General features: G+C 43.7%; 1 protein-coding gene across 3 annotated transcripts in view; it reads right to left on the bottom strand.

Annotated features, from left to right (window-relative positions):
- Nucleotides 1–23,668, bottom strand: part of ccdc142 (coiled-coil domain containing 142) — a 220,478-nt gene that overhangs the window by 174,495 nt on the left and 22,315 nt on the right. For all 3 annotated transcript variants that reach the window (XM_078553385.1, XM_078553404.1, XM_078553394.1), the window contains exon 5: nt 15,036–16,736. In XM_078553385.1, coding sequence (XP_078409511.1) covers nt 15,036–16,736 — 1,701 coding nt within the window. The remainder of the gene's footprint in view (nt 1–15,035; nt 16,737–23,668) is intronic.

The raw sequence follows: 23,668 nt of genomic DNA, 5'->3' as shown, positions 1-23,668 counted from the left end.
GCTCGCGTGGCCTACTCCTTCTCCTAATTCATAAGTTTGTATGTTCAAAGTAGAAGGTCAGCCATTATCTCATTCAATACTGGAATAGGCTCAAAGGACTGAACGGCATACTCTTGCTCCTATTTCTTATGTTCTTATTCTATAATTTCCTACCAACTGCACCACTAGCCTCAGACACTGCTGATATCACAACAGCACTCATCTATCAACAATTTCTATCAATCAGGAATCATAACTGGCACACATGGAAGTGATGGATCTGGCCATTATTGGGGATACCCATTGCTGAGGCAATGGCCAGTGGCAGAGTTGAAACCATCAAAGATGGGGTATCCTCATATCTAATCCTCCTTCTCACATTCCATTTCCCCTTCATTCTACTCTCTCTTCTATTTTAATGGCTGTAAGTGGTAATACTCTTTTTTCCCCTCCCTGTACCACAACCCTACCCTTATCCATTTTTCGTTACCATGGGGAAACGATGGCATAGTGGTATTGTTGCTGAATTAGTAATCCAGAGACCCCGGGTAATGCTGGGTTTGAATCCCACCATAGCAGATGGTGGAATTTGAATTCAATAAAAAAAATCTGGAATTAAAAGTCTAATGATGACCATGAAGCCAATGTCAATTGTTCTAAAAACCCATCTGGTTCACTAATGCCCCTTTAGGGAAGGAAATCTGCTGCCCTTATCTGGTCTGGCTTACATGTGACTCCAGACCCACAGCAATGTGATTGGCTCTTAAATGCCCTCTGAACAAGGGCAGTTAGGGATGGGCAATAAATGCTGGCCTAGCCAGCGATGCCAATAAAAAAACCAGGCCAAATTGGACCTGAAGTGGAGTGCAGAAACACCAACAAGAATGTGGTAATTAAGGGACAGCACCATCACTTGATATCGAGCATGAGTGCCTTGCAGTCAGGGAAGGGGGCAAGGGCCAGAGGACAAGGTCGCACATGGGTTCCACTGCAAAGGACACGTGAGCACTTTGATAGAGCAGCCTACAGAAGAATACTGATGGATCTGCTCAACAAAATGCTTGGTGCATTGGGAAGTCTGTGGTCAATGTCAAGTAGCATGGAGAAATCCGGCATCAATTTGGCCCAAATCTCTGCCCAGAGGTTGAAACCCATCCTTTCCACTGAGGAAGTGGTGGCCAACTCTGCTTGCACACTTGTGAACCCCACTGCAGCATAAGTAGTTTCCACCAAAAGTCCAAGTCCAATTGCTGCGGTGGATGCTTAGAATGCTACCATGCAACATCAACTTACTGCCATGCAAGCTGATTGCTGCCATCATGACTGTGGATTAGTGTATGCATAAGGGCTTCCATGGTGCCAAAACAGAGCAGCAATCTGTCCGCCACCCAATCTGAGGCACCCCCTGCCCTCTGTTGGGGGAGTCACAGTAGATCCATGGAGCACAAACCTACTTTTATTTCTCAGAAAGACAGCATTTGTGCTTTGCTACTTTCTCAATGTCCTTGCTGCTGCCTGTGAGCCAACCAACCTAGATGGCACAATCCGCAGCTGGGACTTCAAGGCCCAGAGCTGCATTAAATGTCCTCCAAGGCCACCTGCAATCTCCTCAATTGCAAGTAAGAAAATTTCCACCAGTCAGGCTGCGACTATTAGGGTAGCAGTGGGTTCAGGCAAAGGCATGCAAAAAACAGGCACTAAGGGAATACACAAGGGCGATGTATGCAACATAGCATGATTAATTTATACAAGGGGTTTCATTTAATGGTGGCTTTTATTTTTGCATTGTCTGCAAGCAGACGTTGCGATAGTCAGTGATGGAGGGAAAGTAAGGGTGTTGGTAAAAGGCAACTTGCTGAATCACACTCTGACGAGTTCTTTGCAGGCAGCAACAGACAGAAAGGGGGTACTTCTTCCTTTCTGCTCACTATAACTGTTGGTAAGGGCTGCTCCCTCAAAATGACAAAATTGTACAGTCCACCGCAAATCTTGATACCCGCTCTGCCAAGTGAATGGTGCAGGGTTCCTCCAGAGTGGCAATTGACGCCAATGGTCGGGTTCTATCACATTTTGTGTGACTACATAAATTTCATTGTATGCATGCTGCTACACGTGAGCGAGTGCAGGTTGCACACTATAGTCATCACCCATGTCTTCAGTGGACAGCCAGTCCTGCCCAGTGGCCCTTGGTTTGTTGTGGTGGCTCAAATGCAACACAAACAGATCATGATTGCTGTGAGGATACCAGGCTTTGACATACATGATTCGCTGCTTAGAGGCATTTCAGGAGTGGAAGCCCTTTCAATTCCATTATATGCAGGGTTGGCATGAGAAGCTCACAAAACAATGCGGGTGCAATTAATGGCACCCTGTACCATGGAAAAGCCTGCAATCCTATCGAAACCATATGATTGCTCCATCTGCCATGGCGTGCAAGGCTACGGGCCTAGTGCTGGAAAATGGGATTAGAATAGTTAAGAGGAACACAGTGTTCCTCTCCGCAGATGCTGTCAGACTTGCTGAGTTTTTCCAGGTATTTTTATTTTTGTTTTTGTTTTGGATTTCCAGCATCCGCAGTTTTTTGCTTTTATCTTAGAATAGTTAAGTACTTGTTTGACCAGCGCAGACACGATGGGCTGAAGGGCCTTTTTCTGTGCTGTAGACCTCTATGACTCTAAGAGAAAGGGTAATATAGGTAGTTCTCATTGAAGACAGAGTCTCAGTGAACTTCCTTAAAAAAGTGGAGGCAAAGTTCAAGATGCTGCAAATATCTCAAGTTCCTGCCAAGACGTAGCCAGATGTATAAAGGTTCATCGCCATGGTTACTTTCTCAGCCTTGTGGATCTTGTGCAGCTGTGGTTGCAGCAGATGGCAGAATTAAATGAGGACTTACTTAAGCACAGATGTCTCACACATTGCTCCTCGCTAACCATCAAGTAGGAGAACGGCTCTCAGGGCACCTTAAGCACATATGGCCCTCTACTGAGAGATCTTCTTCCCCCTCGTCGTCCTCCCTCTTCCAGCTGCTGGTCCTGCTCTGTGTGGCCTTTGTTCATTCTCCAAGTTATGCTGTATTCCAAGGGAAATGCCTACTGGTAAGCCTATGACTGGGAATAAGTGGGTTGTGCAGAAGCCTCGAAGGCAGCAAAAACTCGTTCAGCATCTGCCACATCATTCCTGCTGACGTTTGCAAATGAAGCAAATATGGAAAGCACCAAACACTTGTAAAGTCATAGCAACACCCAGAAAAAAGAATCATCCAGCAATTAGGTGATGAATCCTTTAAAGAGCTTTGGTGGATGTGAGTGGGGGCGGGAGCATGGCCGGAGTCTTCCTGCTGCTGAACATATGCTTACATATGCAAGGTTAAGACAGGGCATTAGCTGGAACATTGAGCTTCAAAATGGCAACACTGGTATCAAATCAGCATACAGCTCTGCTCATTTTCAATGTGTGACAGGGCCCTGTCCTTTGCAGACAGGAGGACCACGTCCACGCATTGCACTTTATCAACTAAACAAAAGCTTGGGGACAGCCATTCCCTGGTTTATGCCTTGACCAGAGTCGACATACCTGGTTTGAATTTGAACAACAGCTTGGCAGTTAACCGTTTTATTTTTATTCATTCACGGGGTTTGGGCTTCGCTGGCTGGGCAAGCATTTATTGCCCATCCCTAGCTGCCCTTGAGAAGGTGGTGGTGAGCTGCCTTGTTGAACCGCTGCAGTCCATGTGGTGTGGGTACACCCACAGTGCTGTTAGGAAGGGAGTTCCTGGATTTTCACCCAGCGACAGTGAATGAACAGCAATATATTTCCAAGTCAGTATGGTGAGTGGCTTGGAGGGGACCTTCCAGGTGGTGGTGTTCCCATTTATCTGCTGCCCTCGTCCTACTAGATGGGAGAGGTCGTGAGTACGGAAGGTGCTCTCGAAGGAACCTTGGTGAATTCCTGCAGTTTATCGAGTAGATGGTACACACTGCTGCTACTGAGTGTCGGTGGTGGAGGGAGTGAATGTTCGTGGATGTGGTGCCAATCAAGCGGACTGCTTTGTCCTGGATGGTGTCAAGTTTCTTGAGTGTTGTGGGAGCTGCACTCATCCAGGCAAGTGGGGAGTATTCCATCACACTCCCGACTTGTGCCTTGTAGATGATGAACAGGCTTTGGGGAGTCAGAAGGTGAGTTACTCGTCACAGGATTCCTAGCTTCTACCCTGCTCTTGTAGCCACAGTATTTATATGGCTAGTCCCGTTCAGTTTCTGGTAACCCCCAGGATATTGATAGTGGTGGATTCAGTTATTGTAATACCATTGAACGTCAAGGTGCGATGGTTAGATTCTCTCTTGTTGGAGATGGTCATTGCCTGACATTTGTGTGGTATGAATGTTACTTGCCACTTGTCAGCCCAAGCCTAGACATTGTCCAGGTCTTGCTGCATTTGGACATGGACTGCTTCCGTATCTGAGTCGTCGAGAATGGTGCTGAACATTGTGCAATCATCAGCGAACATCCCCACTTCTGACCTTATGATGGATGACTCAGATGACTGACCTCCAACAACCACAACCATCTTCCTTTGTGCTAGGTATGACTCCAACCTGCAAAGAGTTTTCCCTGATTCCCATTGACTCCAGTTTTGCGAGGGCTCCTTGATGCCACACTCGGTCAAATGTGGCCTCGATGTCAAGGGCAGTCACTCTCACCTCACCTCAGGAGCTCAGCTCTTTTGTCCATGTTTGATATGAGGTGAAGAGCTGAGTGGCACTGGCGGAACCCAAACTTGGCATCAGTAAGCAGGTTATTGCTAAGCAAGTGCTGCTTGACAGCACTGATGACGACCCCTTTCCTTTCTTTACTGATGATTGAGAGTAGATTGATGGGGCGATAATTTGCCGTGTTGGATTTGTCCTGCTTTTTGTGTTCAGGACATACCTGGGCAATTTTTCACATAGCCGGGTAGATGCCAGTGTTGTAGCTGTACTGGAACAGCTTGGCTAGGAGCGCGGCAAGTTCTGGAGTACATATCTTCAGTACTATTGCCGGAATGTTGTCAGGGCCCATAGCCTTTGCAGTATCCTTACTTTCAGCTGTTTCTTGATATCAAGTGGAGTGAATCGAATTGGCTGAAGACTGGCATCTGTGATGCGGAGAACCTCTGCAGGAGACAGAGATGGATCTTCTGGCTGAAGATAGTAGCATATGCTTTTTTAGTAGCCTCATCTATTGTACTGATGTGCTCGGCTCCTCCATCATTGAGGATAGGGATATTTGTGGACCCTCCTCCTCCAGTGGGTTGTTTAATTGTCCACCACCATTCACGACTGGATGCGGCAGAGATTGGTTGTGGGATCACTTAGCACTATCACTAGCTGCTTATGCTGTTTGGCATGCAAGTAGTCCTGTGTTTTAGCTTCACCAGGTTGACACCTCATTTTTAGGTTTGGCTGGTGCTGCTCCTGGCATGCTCTCCTGCACTCTTCATTGAACCAGGGTTGATCCCGTGGCTAGATGATAACGGTAGAATGGGGGATATGCCAGGCCATTAGGTTACAGATTATGTTCGAGTACAATTCTGCCTCTGCTCATGGCCCACAGTGCCTCATGGATGCCCAGTCTCGAGCTGCTAGATCTATTTGAAATCTATCCTATTTAGCATGGTGGTAGTGCCATTCCACATGGTGGAGGGTATCCTAAATGTGCAGGCAGAACTTCGTCTCCACGATGACTATGCAGTGGTTACTCCGACCAATACTTTCATTGGCAGATACATCTGTGGCACGCAGGTTGGTGAGGATGAGGTCAAGTCTGTTTTTCCCTCTTGTTGGTTTCCTCACCACCTGCCGCCGACCCAGTCTAGCAGTTATGTCATTTAGGACTCGGCCAGTTCAGTCAGTAATGGTGCTACCAAGCCACTCTTGGTGATGGACATTGAAGTCCCTCACCCAGAGTGCATTCTGCGGCCTTGCCACCCTCTGTGCTTCCTCCAAGTGGTGTTCAACATGGAGAACTGATTCATCGGCTGAGGAAGGGTGGATATGGTATCATCAGAAGATTTCCTTGCCCCTGTTTGTCCTAATGCCATGAGACCTCATGGGGGCCAGAGTCGGTATTGAGGACTCCCAGGGCAACTCCCTCCCCACTGTATGCCACTGTGCCACCTCCTCTGCTGGGTCTGTCTTGCCGGTGGGACAGGACATACCCAGGGATGCTGATGGCGGGGTCTGGGACATTATCTGTAAGATATGATTGTGTGAAGATGAATATGTCACGCTGTTGCTTGACTAATCTGAGGGGCAGCTCTCCCAATTTTGGCACTAGCCCCCAGATGTTAGTAAGGAGGACTTTGCAAGGTGGATGGGGCTGAGATTGTCGTTGTCGTTTCCGGTGCCTAGGTCAACGCTGGGTGGTCCATCCGGTTTCATTCCTTTTTTGTGACTTGTAGCGGTTTGATACAACTGAGCGGCTTGCTAGGCCATTTCAGAGGGCATTTAAGAGTCAACCACATTGCTGTGGGTCTGCAGTCACACGTAGGCCTGGCCAGATAAGGACAACAGATTTCCTTCTCTAAAGGACATTAGTGAACCAGATGGGTTTTTACAATAATCGACATTGGTTTCATGATCATCATTAAACTTTTAATTCCAGATTTTTTATTGAATTCAAATTCCACCATCTGCTGTGCCAAGTCCCCAGAGTATTACCCTGTGTCTCTGGATTACTAGTCCAGCAACACTGCCACTACGCAATCGCCTCCCTGGTAAATTATCCATGGTAACATCTCTACCAATCAGAGTCCACTTGCGAACCAATCCGCACTTTCTTTTCATGCAGTATAAATTGTTGTTCCCTTTACAAGTGTTGTTCTTGCATTTCTGCCTGGAGTGCAAAACTTCGACTGCATGTCTCTTTTTCAGCACTACTCAAGTTCTTATTGCCAAATGACTAAATCTTATACAGCATATTGAAAATAAGGTCAAAAAGCATTAGAAGTGAGGGGAAAAAAATGCCAAGCCATTGGAGAGAGTTTATGAAAAGTGGCTTAAGATGTGGGTGAAAAGCTGGGTTTTGAGGAGGAGAAAAGGGGAAGAGGCAGAGGAGTCAATGCAATTTCAGAGAGCTCAATATGTAGACAAGTTCAAGTTCTACCACAAATGGTGGGGTGGGGCAAAGAAAGGGTTGGGAAAGTGAACAATAGACCAGATATGTAAGGACAAAGGGTGCAAAGGGAAAGAAAGTCTGAAAGAAGTTGCTGAGGTCGGGTGGAATAAGGCCATGCAGAAATTTGAAGATTAGCATGAGAATTTTGCCAAATGTGCTGGTCAATACTTATAGCTCAACCAACATTACAAAAAACAGATTATCTGGTCTGTACTATATTGTTGTTTGTGGGAACTGGCTGTGTGCAAATTGACTGTCACATTCCCGACATTATAACAGTGACCACTACACTTCAAAAGTACTTTGTTGGCTGCAAAGCGCTTTGGAATGTCCTAAGGTTGTGAAAGGTACTATATAAATTGCAAGTCTTCCTTTCAAATTTAAAATTTGCTGTCATTTTTTCTGCACTCCTGCTTTAATTTAGTTTAACGATGTTCTTGAATATTGAAACAAACCTCTATAAAAAAAATTATACACACTGAGAGGAAAAAAAGTGCATATTTCTGAGGGGATTTCAGTTAGAAGATTAAGAGACAAGGGAGAATAATTCACATCACTAAAACTTTGCGGATTACTGAAGCCAATTTAAGGTTGCAAGAGAAAGCTATTCATTAAACAAAGACTGGAATTTACTAGAGTCAGATGGATGATTGTAGCTATCAGTCCACATAAATTAAATTCTCTTCCTACCAAAGGGCAGCTTTCCTTTGTCATTTTGTTGTCAGGTATGACGGATGTTTTCACAGATATATGGAGAGAAAAGTTCTCAAATAGGAACATGAGCACATGTCCTTCTGCTCAAAAAGAAGACTTTAAAAAACTCTCAAATTTCACATCGAAAATAAAACATTTTCTCAGCATTACTCTGTGGGATGCAGTTTTTGGCCATACAACAGCATTAAAACCTCAGGAATGCTCCCAATTTCTCCTCCTACTCAAACAAAATTTTCAAAAAACATGTAGAAACTAGTGAAATCTGTTATACAAGGCCTAGAATTTACTACAGAACCAGATGAATGATTACAACTATTAATCCACACAAATGCCCTTCTCTTGTTAATAAAGGGCAAGGTTTTTAAAATAAATCTCAAGCGTCCTTTTTTTGGTTAACCAGGGTCAAGTTCAATGGCTCCTTTAAAGTATTTTAGGCTACAACAATTATTCAAAATACATAATCTTCCCCTCTGCCCACCCTGCTCCTCTTGAAGGCAGTGAATAGTGTTGAATTCAGTTTCATCTACAAAGTCAACTCTCTGGTACCTTGCTCAAATGGACACTCTCCCACAGAGTTTTGGTAAGCAATGGCCTCAGACTGATTGTCGAATGAGATAGGTTGAGTGAGTGGGCAAAGATCTGGCAAATGGAGTTTAATGTGGGAAAATGTGAAGTTGTTCACTTTGGCAGGAAGAATGAAAAAAGCAGAGTACGACATAAATGGAGAACAGCTGCATAAGTCTGAGGGATCTAGGTGTTCTAGTATACGAGTCACAAAAAGTCAGTATGCAGATGCTGCAAGCAATTAAGGCTAATGGAATGCTATCCTTTATTACGAGAGGGATTGAACATAAAAGTAAGGATGTTATGCCTATACAGGGCATTGGTGAGACCGCACCTCAAATACTGTGTGCAGTTTTGGTCTCCTTATTTAGGGAAGGATGTAAATGCATTGGAGGTGGTTCATAGAAGCTTTACTAGATTGATGCCTGGAATGAGTGGGTTGTCTTATGAGGAAAGGTTGGACAGACTAGGCTTGTTTCCACTGGAGTTTAGAAGAGTGAAGGGTGATTTGATTGAAGTATACTAGATCCTGAACAGCCTTGACAAGGTGGATGTCGGAAGAGTGTTTCCTCTTGTGGGTGAGTCTAGTTCTGAAGGCTATATTTACATAGCTGTGCAATGGAAGCACATAATGCATACTTGGCTGAGCGCCAAACCCCACCAATGGGTCCAGCTCAGCATGAAGCTGTTGATACAGCTGTCAAAGAGATTGAGTTTATTTGACAGTTTTATAACCACATAATAGAGAAAAAATAAATTTAAGTGGTGTCTGAATGACTATTTATTTCGACAGTTTATGGCCATCGCGCCAACTTCCCAATGTCAAGGTAGTGCTCAAGAGTTCTGTACATAGCGGACACTGGGTGACTGGACATGGGGGCACGGGGCAAAGGAGTCTGGTGGCATGGGTGATATGGAGCCCATTAATGAAAACATTAAAACCTTTAAGGCAAATGAAAGATGGGCACTCAGGAGGTGGGACCCCAAATTCAGGAAAGGCCTGACTTCTGAATTTCCTTTAAAGGGGAAAACTCTGGCTCATAGCTTCATGGGGTGGAGGCAGAGAGGAGGGGGTGGGGGGGGAGGTGGAGGAGACCAAGGACGGAGTTGTGTGGAGTCAGGGGTGGAGACAGAGTGGGAGAATGGTTCCAAGCATGGTTTTACAGGATAGATTAGAGAAGGTAGGGCTATTCTCCTTAGAGAAGAGAAGGTTGAGAGGAGATTTGATAGAAGTGTTCAATACCATGAAGAGACTAGGCATAGTAAATGGGCAGAAACTATTCCCATTGGCAAAAAGGTTGAGAACCAGAGGATGTGGATTTCAAGTCAATGGCAAAGGAACCAAAGGTGACACGATGAAAAATATCTTTATGCGGCACGTGGTTAGGATTGGCAATGTACTGCCTGAGAATATGGTGCAGGCAAATATGACAGAGCAGGAGTTTACCAGAGTGGGAGGGGGAGCAGTGCGGCTGTATAAAGAGCGGGAGTTTACCTGTGAGGGAGCGGAGCGGCTGAATAAAGAGCGGAGCTGTGTTTACCTGTAGGTGAGCCGGTTCTCACCCAGATACTGGGCGGCACTGGAATTTGAAAGAAGTGGTGTCAGGGCAAGGGAGAGAGCTGATTGGTAGGTAGTGGGTAAGTGTTTTTATCCACTTTAAAGTGACAGTACAGAAGTTAAAAGTCTCAGCATTTGTTTGTTTTTTTAAAAGAAAAACTAAATAGCTTTCTACTTGGCTTAAATTTAAGGAAATAGTCTTTTAATTAAAAACAAAGTATGGCAAGGGAGCTCAGTCCCGTGTGTTGTACGGCCTGCAGCATGTGGGAATTCTTAGACACTCCTTGCAATCAGGATGACCACATGTGCAGGAAGTGCCACCGGCTTGGCCAGCTTGAGCAACAGGTTTTAGAAATTGAGCATCGGCTGGAGACACAGTGGAGCATGTTTTTAGATGTGGTCACTCTGCAGCTTAAAGAAGTGCAGTCAGAGAGGGTGAGCACCAGTCAGAAGAAGGGAGGCAGGCAGGTAGTCAGGTAAGCCCGAGAGTACATCTCACTAAAGAACCATTTTTCTGTATTGGAAAATGATGAGGGTGAAGGTTCCTCTGGAGAGTGCAGCCAGAGCCAAGTTCACGGCGCTGTGGGTGGCTCAGCTGTACAAGGAGGGAGGAGTAAGAGTTCAAGAGCAATAGTGGTAGGAGACTCAATAGTGAAGGGTGCAGACAGGCGCTTCTGAGGTCGTAGGTGTTGCTCCAGAATGGTGCGTTGCCCCCCTAGTGCTAAGGTCAAAGATGTCACAGAACAGCTGCAGGGCGTTCTGAAGGGGGAGGGCAAACAGTCAGAGGTCCTGGTTCATATTGGTACCAACGAAAAAAGTAGAAAGAGGAATGAGGTCCTGCAACAAGAATTTAGGGAGCTAGGTAGCAGATTTAAAAGCAGGACCTCAAAGGTTGTAATCTCTGGATTACTCCCTGTACCATGTGCTGAGTGTACGAATGGGAGGATAGACAGGATGAATGCGTGGCTGAAGAGATGGTGCAGCAGGGAGGGCTTTAGTTTCCGAGTTCACTGGGTCCGTTTCTGGCGAAGGTGGGACCTGCACAAGTCAGACGGGTTCCGCCTGAACCGGAACGGGACCAACATCCTTGCGGGGAGGTTTGCTAGTGCAGGGAGATGGGATAGAGTGGAGGTACAGAAGGGGGTGATGCACAACCAAACATAGAAGAGAAACTAAGTCAGTCTGGAAGGCAGAGCAAATATAGAAGAAAGGAATGAAAAATACACAAAAAATGGAATGAAACCAGACGGGCCACACGGCATTGACCTAGGCACTGGATTACCATCACTGAATTGCCCACTATCAACATCCTGGGGGTTACCATTGACCAGAAACTGAATGGACTAGCCATATAAATACTATGGCTACAAGAGCAGGTCAGAGGCCAGGAATCCTGCGACGAGTAGCTCACCTCCTGACTCCCCAAAGCCTGTCCACCGTCTACAAGGCACAAGTCACAAATGTGATGGAATACTCCCCACTTGCCTGGATGAGTGCAGCTCCCACAACACTCAAGAAGCTGGACACCGTCCAGGACAAAGCAGTCCGCTTGATTGGCACCACATCCACAAACATTCACTCCCTCCACCACCGACACAGTAACAGCGATGTGTACCATCTACAAAATGCACTGGAATTTGCCAATGATCCTTAGACAGCACCTTCCAAACCCACAGCCACTACCACCTAGAAGGACAAGGGCAGCAGATAAATGGGAACACCACCACCTGGAAGTTCCCCTCCAAGTCACTCACCATCCTGACTTGGAAATATAATCGTCGTTCCTTCACTGTCACTGGGTCAATATCATGGAATTCCCTTCCTAACAGCACTGTGGGTGTACCTACGCCACATGGATGGCAGCGGTTCAAGAAGACAGCTCACCACCACCTTCTCAAGAGCAGCTAGGGATGGGCAACAAATGCTGGTCCAGCCAGCGAAGCCCACATCCCGTGAATGAATAAAACAATATAGACCTGTTCAGGCTCAAGGAAATAATGCAAGGCTGGATTGCATTTATTTTAACACAAGGAGTCTTACAAGTAAGGCAGATGAATTGAGGGTGTTGATTAACACATGGGAGTATGATATTGTTGCTATCACAGAGACATGGTCGAGGGAAGGGCAGGACTGGCAGCTCAATATTCCAGGGTATAGAGTCTTCAGGCATGACAGAGGGGGGTGCAAAAGAGGAGGTGGAATTACACTATTGATCAAGTAGTCAATTACTGGAGTATGGAGGGATGGTATCTTAGAAGGTTCCTTAAATGAGGCCATATGGATAGAACTTAAAAACAAAAAGGAGACAATCATTTTGCAGGGAGTGTACTCTAAGCCTCCCAAACAGCCAGGGGGAGGCAGAGGAGCAGGTATGTAAGCAAATCTCACAAGTGTAAAAATAATAGCATAATAATAATAGCGGATTTCAACTTCCCCAATATTAACTGGGATAGTCTTAGTGTGAAAGGCTTAGAGGGGGCAGAATTCTTAAAGTGCATCCAGGAAAGCTTTTTGAGCCAGCACATAGAAAATCCTACAAGAGAAGGGGTGGTACTGGACCTAATCTTAGGGGGTGAAGCCAGGCAAGTGGTAGAAGTGTCAGTGGGGGAGCATTTCTGGGATGGTGACCTTAACTCTGTAAGGTTTAAGGTAGTTATGAAAAAGGACAAAGATGGACCAGAAATAAAGGTCCTGAACCCGGGGGGAGGCCAATTTCAATATGATAAGACAGGATCTGGCCAAAGTGGACTGCTCCCAGTCCACTTGTAGGAAAGTCTACATTAGATCAGTGGCGGGTCATTCAAAAAGGAAAATAATGAGAGTTCAGGGCCAACATGAAGTGTAGCACCAACAAGTCCAGGAAACCCTGGATGTCAAGGGATATGGAGGATTGGATAAGGGGAAAAAAGGCTTATGGCAGATATAGAGCGCTGAAAACTGCGGGAGCCCTAAAGGAGTATAGAAAGTGTAGCGGGGTACTTAAAAAAGTAATTAGGAGCGCGAAGAGGGGGCATGAAAAAACATAGGCGGGCAAGATAAAGGAAAACCCCAAGGCATTTTATAAATATATTAAGGGCAAGAGGATAACCAGGGAAAGAGTAGGGCCCGTTAGGGACCAAAGTGGCAATCTGTGCGTGGAGCCGGAGGACATAGGTGAGGTTTTGAATGATTACTTTTCATTGTGTTCACTATGCAGAAGGACGATGTAGGTGTAGAGATCAGGGAAGGGGACTGTGATATCCTTGAACAAATTAGCATTGAAATGGAGGAGGTATTAGCGGTTTTAGCAGGCTTAAAAGTGAATAAATCCCCAGGCCCAGATGAGATGTATCCCAGGCTATGTGAGGCAAGGGAGGAGATTGCAGGGGCTCTGACACTAATTTTCAAATCCTCTCTGGCCACAGGAGGTGCCAGAGGACTGGAGGACAGCGAATGCGGTACCATTATTCAAGAAGGGTCATAGGGATAAACCAGGTAATTACAGGCCAGTGAGTCTAACATCAGTGGTAGGGAAACTATTGGAAAAAAATTCTGAGGGACAGGATTAATCTCCACTTGGAGAAGCAGAGATTAATCAGGGATAGTCAGTATGGCTTTGTCAGGGGGAGATCATGTCTAACAAATTTGATTGAATTTTTCAAGGAGGTGACTAGTTGTGTAGATGAGGGTAGTGCAGTTGATGTAGTCTACATGGACTTCAGTAAGGCTTTTCACAAGGTCCCACATGGGCGAATGGTCAAGGTGGTAAGAGCCCATGGACTCCAGGGCAATTTGGCAAATTAGATCCAAAATTGGCTTAGTGGCAGGAAGCAGAGGGTGATGGTCGAAGGTTGTTTTTGCGATTGGAAGTCTGTGGTGAGTGGTGTACCACAAGGATCGGTGCTGGGACCCTTGCTATACCTATAGTGTACATTAACGATTTAGACGTGAATATGGGAGGTATGATCAGTAAGTTTCGAGGTGACACGAAAATTGGTGATGTCGTAAATAGTGAGGAGGAAAGCCTTATATTACAGGACGATATAGATGGGCTGGTAAGATGGGCAGAGCAGCAGCAAATGTAATTTAATCCTGAGAAATGTGAGGTGATGCATTTTGGGAGGGCGAACAAGGCAAGGGAATACACAATGAATGGTAGGACTCTAGGAAGTAGAGAGGATCAGAGGGACCTTGGTGTACATGTCCAGAGATCCCTGAAGGTAGCAGCACAAGTAGATAAGGTGGTTAAGAAGACATATGGAATACTTGTCTTTATTAGCCAAGGCATAGAATATAAGAGCAGGGAGGTTACGTTGGAGCTGTATAAAACGTTAGTTAGGCCACAGCTGGAGTACTGTGTGCAGTTCTGGTTGCCACACTATAGGAAGGATGTGATTGCACTGGAGAGGGTGCAGAGGAGATTCAGGATGTCGCCTAGGCTGGAACATTTCAGCTATGAAGAGAGACTGGATAGGCTAGGGTTGTTTTCCTTAGAGCAGAGAAGGCTGAGGGGGGACCTGATAGAGGTATACAAAATTATGAGGGGCATATATGGAAACTTTTCCCCTTAGCAGAGATGTCAATAACCAGGGGGCACTGATTTAAGGTAAGAGGCAGGAGGTTTAGAGGGGATTTGAGGGTGGTTGGAATCTGGAACAGACATTGTCTGAGGGGCTGGTAGAGGCAGGAACCCTCACAACATTTTAGAAGTATTTAGATGAGCACTTGAAACGCCATAGCACACAGCGCTACGGGCCAAGTGCTGGAAAATGGGATTAGGATAGATAGGTGCTTGATGGCTGGCACAGACACAATGGGCCGAAGGGCCTGTTTCTGTGCTGTATGGCCCTCTGACTCCTCTGACAGCCAGACACAGACAGAATGGCCTCCATCTGTGCTGTTACCATTGAATGAGCTGCCGTTGCTAATATTCCAGATGTCGTTGCCGTTTCCTGCATTAAAACAGTGAATACACTTCAAAAGTACTTCAGTGGCTGTAAAGAGCTTTGGGGTGCAAAGTACTTACGAAAGGCACTATATTAGATCCAAGTCTTTCTTTTTTTCAACATCCTGCAGACAAGCTTACCTTTGTAACATGCTTCATGCAGTACTTGAATAAGTAGTGCAGTAATTTGAGCTTTGCACTGATCCAGCTTTCCAACAGAATGTTTAGAAGTTCCATAAGAAAGCCATGGTTGGAAGTAGAATCGATCACTCAGGTGAGTTGCAAAGGCTTTCCACATCATGGTTTTGTATTTACAATATAGCACAACTTTTCCTTCACAGTGCGATGAGTCCTGCCAGTGTACAGACTTTCTCCTAATAGGGAGGACTAAAGGATGTCGACTCATTTCAGCACTTTGTTTGGCACCTAAATCTTGTTGAGGGTTATTTTCTGTTGAGAAGATGGTGTGCTGCAGTTGCAAATCTTGAGCTTTAGCTTCCTGTGGTTTATCAGACTTGGGTCTATTCATAACATGTTGCCACAGCATGTTGGATGTAGTAAGACCATCAACAATACGGTTCAGAAGCACTTCATCTTCCATGCAGAATTCTTGAATAGATGTCTTACAGGTACAAGGTTCTAATTCTTGCTGATTGTCCTCTAATTTTGGTCGACACAGGCTAATTCTTATATCTTCACCACAAAATATATTATGACTACTTGTAAAACTCTGAAAAAAAGACATTTTTATATTTTCCCAATCCAAAGCTGTGAGGTTATTATTACTCACAGTTGAAAGAAATGTTTTGTTTGTCATAATGACTTCATAGAAACATTGGGATGCTATTCTTCCTCTTTCATTGGCCAAAACGCCCAATACTCTTTCTACTAGGAATGGTTCAATTTTTGAGGTCCAACTCTTTCTACACAAAGTTATTTTCAACCTTTGAGACAGTAAATCAGATTCATTTATATTAATTTCTTCAATACCTTTCTTCAATTCAAGGTATGACTGATGCATATTAGATTCTGATACAATGCTATTGAATATTTCCAGACCACGAAAAAATTCCCAAAGCGATTCTGAGGGAAGAATATAAGGTTTAGCATATGCTAAGGTACAAAGTACTGTGAAAATATATTGCTCCATGAAAAAAACAGCATATATGCCCAACAATGTCAAAGCCTGCTTCATACGGTTAAAGGTTTCCTTCATATGTATCAGCTGACAATTTAACCAAGGATCATTCTTAATTTTTTCACTAAGGCATTTCCAGTGGCTTGTATGGTATCTCAGTTCTTCACACAGACGTCCAAGTCTCTTAACAGATATGCCACTTGAATGATCCATGCCCAAGTTTACTTTTTTGGACATTTCTTGCTCTTGAGTCAGCAATTCTGTCAGTTTTCTTACAAATTTAGATGCTCCACTTATACTCATGGCATATGCTTTATTTAGAAGAATACAAGATCTACGTTCCAACAGTATCTGAAGTTTTGCATAATTGTTTGCTAAACTTGAGATGGTCCGATGATAATGGAAATCAGTGGTGCCCAGAATATCTGAGGGCAATGATTTTACATGACCATGAAATAAACCTCCTTTTAGACTTCGTTGCAGCTGGCAACATTTACCTAGGTCAAAGGCAATCCGTTCAGCCTCAGCCAGTCTTCCTGAAGGATTATCCAGATCAGGGCACAGCAATGAATCATCACTATCTGTGTCTGAACAACTGTCTTCTATTTGGTGCTTAGTCATTAGCCATCTCCACCCAGGTTGAAGCTGATTCCACAGTAGAGTTTCAGCATGCTGCAGAGATTTTGCAAAACTGTTTGGTGGTCCTAAACATGGAAATATAGAATAATTCATATAATGTAAGACAAGTGGCAGACATATTTTTAGTAAGATAACATTAGATGCACGGTGTAGATAAAAGAGGAGGCTGTGGCATAGTGGTATTGTTACTGGACCAGTATTTCCAAGGCCCATGGTAATACTCTGGGGACCTGGGTTCAAATCCCACCATGACATATGGTGAAATTTGAATTCAATAAAAATCTGGAATTAATAGTCTGATGGTGACCACAAAACCATTGCCAATTGTTGTAAAAACTCATCTGGTTCACTTATGCCCTTTAGGGAAGGAAATCTTACCTTATCTGGTCTGGCCTACATGTGACTCCAGACCCTCAGCAATGTGGTTGACTCTTAAGTGCCCTCTGAACAAGTGCAATTAGGGATGAGCAATAAATGCTGGCCTAGCCAGCGACACCCACATCCCATGAATGAATTTTTTAAAATTAAAATGAACCTGTACACAATTAACCGCACCAGAGTTCTCTGATGAAAGAATGTCAAGAGAATTCATCCAGCAGTAGTACTTTTGATTTGCACTGAAAAATCATTTAAAAATGAATTTGTCCACTTTATGATGAGGCCAACTCAACTGTAAAATTGCCCTTTCCCAGCAAATGTGCAAATTCAACAATCTATAAGAGCTATAAAAAAAAATAAAAAGGAAGGAATGAGGGGCAAAAAGGAATAGAAAAATGAGCTGCAAGGGATACCAATACAAATAGCAATGTTTTAATAAATATATCGAGACAGTGGTAATGGGAAGTGTGGGGCTCAGTTTGGTCGAGACATAAATGCTGGATCCAGAAAACTCAGCACTGCCCCACCCTCCCCCCTTTGCACCTCTTCTTCCAAAAGTGGCCATGGGATCTTTTATATCTATCTGATAGGGCTGACTGGGATCTCAAGTTTAACATCACATCCTGAAAAACGGGTTGTCGTTTCAGAGATGAGGCTGGGAGGCGGGGGGGTGGGGGGGGGGGGATGCTGGCGCGCAAGCGGACAAAGGGAAAACAAGGATTAGATGGGTGGAAAATTTTTTTTCAATATTGCTGAAAAGAGAGACATGTTGCCGAAGCTTTTTGTCTTGCACTCGTCAGGACAAACTCAAGAATGCCAAATTTCAAATGATCACAACAATTTATACTGAAGGAGAAAAGGTTGCTGTTGGTTGGCAAGTCAACTCTTATTGGCTAAGGCATTGCCATGGTGAAAGCAATGGGGAACTATAGGCTCCCCATGCTCCCAGATAATTCAAAAAATGCACAAGGCTTGAACATATTCCTTTTGTTTGCAGAGAGTGGGTCCCTGTATTTGAAGGTATACCGCTTCTAGAAGCATAATTGAGCCACCTTGCGAACTCTACTGAGTACATTAAATTGGTTGTCAGTGTAGCTATTAGCACACTCAGGGTTGTTCAGCAAGTGTTGCCCAATTGCAGAATCACATCTAACAGGAAAAATTTTGGTTTGGGTTTTGCAAGCGCGGTTATGTACAGTGTGTACTCTGCCTTTTACAAACAAAGGAACACGTTGTTTGATTCGATCAGCCAATCATTGAGACGTACAGCCTACATCACAATGGGCACTGAAATTCATACATTGGATTGCTCAATTGTGTGTTTTTTTTCTTTATTCTTTCATGGGATGAGTGTGTCGCGGCATGGCCAGCATTTGTTGCCCATCCCTAATTACCCTTAAACTAGTGGCTGGCTAGGTCATTTCAGAGGGTAATTAAGAGTCAACCACATTGATGTGGATCTGGAGTCACATATAGGCCAGACCAGATAAGGATGGCAGATTTCCTTCCCTAAAGGACATTAGTGAACCGGGTAGGTTTTTACAACAATCGATGATAGTTACACAGTCATCACTACTGATACTATGGTTCAATTCCAGATTTTATTAATTGAATTTAAATTCTACCAACCACCAGTGTCATCAGAACATTAGCCTGGGCCTCTAGATTACTAGTCTAGTGACAAATAATCACTACACAATCATCTCCCCTAGAAGGTAGAACATCTCTTTAGACTGAAGGCAACATTCTGTTAGTGGAACATGCCACTTGTATAACTACTGCGTAGCAGCGTGAAACTTGTTTGCTTAACCTGTTGTTCAAATTTTTGGGATACTTTCCAGGGTAATTTGAGATAGACTGGGCACTTTTCAGGTCCGAAGTGGCTGTCTTGGCCCATTTGTGTGTTTGCACGATAAACTGCAAACAATGATCTGATCAGAATTGTCATTGCCCCATAGGATAGCTTTGATGTGCTTTATTAGTACTGTTAGTAAAGGAGGAAATCAATGCAATAGTGTGGAAGGATACTGATTCGGAAAATCATTATGTGGAATCTGTTTGGGTGGAGATAAGAAACAACAAAGGGCAGAAAACGTTGGAGGGGGTTGTCTATGGGCCCCCAAACAGTGGAGATGCAAAGGAAGGCATTAAACAGGAAATTAGAGACGCATGCAATAAGGGTACAATTGTAATCATGGGTGACTTTAATCTACATATAGATTAGACAAAACAAACTAACAATAATACTGTGAAGGAGAAACTAGCAATAATACTGTGGAGGAAGATTTCCTGGAACGTGTACATGATGGTTTTTTAGACCAATACGTTGACGGACCAACTAGAGAGCAGGCTATCCTAGACTGGATATTGTGCAATGAGAAAGGATTAATTAACAATCTTATTGTGCGGAGTCCCTTCGGGAAGAGCGACCATAAAATGACAGAATTATTCATTAAGGTGGAGATTGAAAAAGTTGAATCCGAAACTAGGGTCATGAATCTAATTAAAGGGAACTACGAGAGTATGAGGCGTGAGTTGGCAATGATGGATTGGGGAACTTTACTAAAAGGGTTGATGGTGGATAGGCAATGGCTAATATTTGAGGAACGTATGCATGAAATACAACAATTATTCATTCCTGTCCAGCACAAAAGTAAAACAGGAAAAGTGGCTCAACCATGGCTTACAAAAGAAATTAGGGATAGTATTAGATCCAAAGAGGAGGCATATAAAATTGCCAGGAAAAGCAGCAGGCCTGAGGATTGGGAAGAGTGTAGAATTCAGAAGAAGTGGACAAAAAGATTGATCAAGAAGGGGAAAATCGAGTATGAGAGTAAACTTGCAGGGAGCATAAAAACTGACTGTAAAAGGTTCTATAAATATGTGAAGAGAAAAGATTAACAAAGATAAATGTAGGTCCCTTACAGTCAGAAACGGGGGAAATTATAATGGGGAACAAAGAAATGGCAGAAGAATTGAACACACATTTTGGTTCTGTCTTCACAAAAGAGGGCACCAATAATTTCCCAGAAATGTTACGGAACCAAGAGTCTAATGAGAGGGAGGAATTGAAGAAACTCAGTATTAGTTAAAAAAAAAACGGTGCTAGAGAAATTAATGGGGTTAAAGGCTGAAAAATCCCCAGGGCCTGATAATCTACATCCCAGATAACTAAAGGAAGTGGCCCTGGAAATACTGGATGCATTGGTGGTCATCTTCCAAAATTCTATAGACTCTGGAGCAATTCCTACAGATTGGATGTAGCCCCACTATTTGAAAAGGGGTGGGGGGGGGCAGAAAAAACCGAGAATTACACACCAGTTCGCCTAACATCAGTCGTGGGGAAAATGCTAGAGTCTATTATAAAAGACATGGTAACAGAGCATTTGGAAAGCATTGACGGGATTAGACAAAGTCAGCATGGGTTTATGAAAGGAAAATCATGCTTGACTAATCTACTGGAGCTTTTTGAGCATCTAACTAGTAGAATAGATAAGGGAGAACCAGTGGATTTGGTGTATTTGGATTTCAAGAAGGCTTTTGATAAGGTCCCACATAAGAGGCTAGTGAGCAAAATTAAAGCACAAGGGATTGGGGGTAATATACTGCCGTGGATTGAGAATTGGTTGACAGACCGGAAACAGAGTGGGAATAAATGGATCTTTTTCTGGGTGGCAGGCGGTGACTAGTGGCGTATCGCAGGGATCAGTGCTTTGGCCCCAGCTATTCACAGTATATATAAATGACTTAGATGAGGGAACCAAATGCAATATTTCCAAGCCTGCTGATGACACAAAACTGGGCAGGGTTGTGAGCTGAGAGGAGGATGCAAGGGGTGATTTAGACAAGTTGTGTGTGTAGGCAAACACATGGCAGATGCAGTATAACATGGATAAATGTGAAGTTATACACTTTGTTGTGAAAAGCAGAGTATTATATAATAGTGATATATTGGGAAATGTGGATGTACAAAGGAACCTGGGTGTCCTTGTACACCAATGACAGTAAACAGGCAGGTGCAGCAAGCAATTAGGAAGGCAAATGATACGTTGGCCTTCATTCCAAGAGGATTTGAGTTCAGGAGTAGGGATGTCTTACTACAGTTATACACGGCGTGAGACCACATCTGGAGTAGTGTGTGCAGTTTTGGACTCCCTACCTAAGAAAGGATATACTTGCCTTAGAGGGAGTGCAGCAAAGGTTCACTAGGCTGATATCGGGAATGGCAGGAGTGTTGTGAGGAGAGATTGGTTCGACTGGGCCTTATTCACTGAAGTTTAGAAGAATGAGAGGGGATCTGATTGAAACATATAAAATTCTAACAGGGCTGGACAGATTGGGTGCAGGGAGGATGTTTCCCCTGGTTGGGGAGTCTAGAACCAGGGGCCATAGTATCAGGATACGGGCCAGGCCATTTAGGGCTGAGATGAGGAAAAGTTTCTTCCCTCAGTGGGTGGTCAACCTGTGGAATTCTCTACCACAGAAGGCTGTGGAGGCCAGGTCACTGAGTATAATCAAGAAAGAAATTGATATGTTTTTGGGTTTTAGGGGCATCAAGGGGTATGGAGAGAAAGCGGGAATATGGCGTTGAGATGGAGGATCAGCCATGATTATGTTGAATGATGGAGCAGGCTCGAAGGGCCGAATAGCCTACTCTTGCTCCTAGTTTCTATTTATTTCTTCATCAAGCTTGCAAGGGGAGCAAATGGCTAGGGCCCTATTTACAAGATTGTTGATAAGCCAATCTTATAGTGCTCTGAGTAATACGAATCCCAAGGCTACCATGTTGTGGCTACTCATGAGATTCATTTGCTAATTGCCTTCAATCTGTGTACTTTGGTTACTGGCCCTTCTGACACTGGAAATAATTTTTCCTGATTCACTCTGTCAAAATCCTTCAGAATTTTGAACACCTCTCTCAACTTTTTACTCTAAGAAGAACAATCCCAGCTTATCCACTCTCTGCACATAACTGAAGTCTATCATCACTGATGCAATTCTGGTAAATCTCCTCTGCATCCTCTCTAATGTCCTCCTAAAATGTAGATCATTAGAACTGACCACAGTACTGCAGTAAGGGCCTAACTTGTGTTTTACAGAAACATAGAAATTAGGAGCCTCTTCTGCCATTCAATATGATTTTGGCTGATCTTCTATCTCAATGCCATATTCCTGCACCCTCCCCATATCCCTTGACGCCTTTAGAGTCCAGAATCTATCTATTTCCTTCTTAAATATATTCAGTGGCTTGGCCTCCACAGTCTTCTGTGGTAGAGAATTCACCCTCTGAGTGAAGAAGTTTCTCCTCATCTCAGTCCTAAATGGTCTACTCCGTATCCTGAGACTGAGTCCCTGTTCTAGACTCCCCCAGCCAGAGGAAACATCATCCCTGCATCCAGTCTGTCCAGCCCGATCAGAATGTTATACATTTCAACGAGATCCCCTCATTCTTCTAAATTCCAGTGAATACAGGCCTAGTTGGCCCCATCTCTCCTCATACAACAATCCTGCCCTCCCAGCAATCAGTCTGATGAACCTTTGCTCCTCCCCTCTATGGCAAGTATATCCATTCTTAGGAAAGGAGACCAAAACTGCACACAATACTCCAGGTGTGATCTCACCAAGGCCCTGGAGATGCAGTATTCATCCTTGCTCCTGTACTCAAGTCCTCTCGCAATGAAGGCCAACATTATTCAGTTCACAGAAATATTACATTTGGTTCCCTCATCCAAATCATTGATATATATTGTGAATATAAATGTTTAGCATGACTTAATTTTTGTGCTCTATGACTTGATTTATAAATCATTTATAAAACCAAATATCCTGGATGCCTAACATCTTGCTCAATGCCTCTCCTCATTCTTCCTGCACTAAAATTGATCACTTCACACTTCTCTGTGTTAAATTTTATCTTCCAGGTTGCTCTTGCAGAGAATTGGCACTAACACAATGGATCAAATGGCCTTCCTCTGTGCTGTAACTATTCTATGACTGTGTGTCTGTATGCTCTCCTGAAGTTTGTCACTGCCCTCCTCACTGTTTACTACATTTCTGAGCTTTGCAACATTCGCAAACTTTGAAACAATGCCTGTACATCCAAGTCATTAATATATAAGCCAGAAAAACCATTAAGCTGCATTTGCAAATCAAACCATAAGCAAACACAATGATTGAAGAATTCTGATATCCAGTTCACAGAAGTTTGTTTTGGAAAACAGAAAAACGATCAAAAATCTAGGACGGTATTTAATAGATTACAGCTTTTAATATCCAAAATAAATTTGTAGTATTTTCAATTCACTTTTAACTAATATCACCATATAAAATTACCTTTATTTTGAATCTAACCAGTACTGTACCCAAGTGTTCTTGAGGTTGATACTGGATACAAAAAAAGTGTTATCTATACAGGCTGATATCTGAAACCAGTACAATAGCAAATAGCGTTGTACAGAATCACTGCCCAATCATACATAGGATTCTAATAGCAGAGAAGTTTGCATGTAAAACTGCTTTTAAATGAGGGGTCATTTTAAAAAGTGGAATTTAAATAGTTGGAGGTGTAAAATACTTATTAAAACTGCTGACAATCACTGAGGACCTGTACTGAAGAAGA

The sequence above is a fragment of the Cetorhinus maximus genome, chromosome 1 (assembly GCF_964194155.1).
Source record: "Cetorhinus maximus chromosome 1, sCetMax3.hap1.1, whole genome shotgun sequence".
Taxonomy (NCBI): domain Eukaryota; kingdom Metazoa; phylum Chordata; class Chondrichthyes; order Lamniformes; family Cetorhinidae; genus Cetorhinus; species Cetorhinus maximus.
The sequence above is the reverse complement of the archived record's forward strand: the minus strand, read 5'-3'. Positions and strand labels throughout refer to the sequence as shown.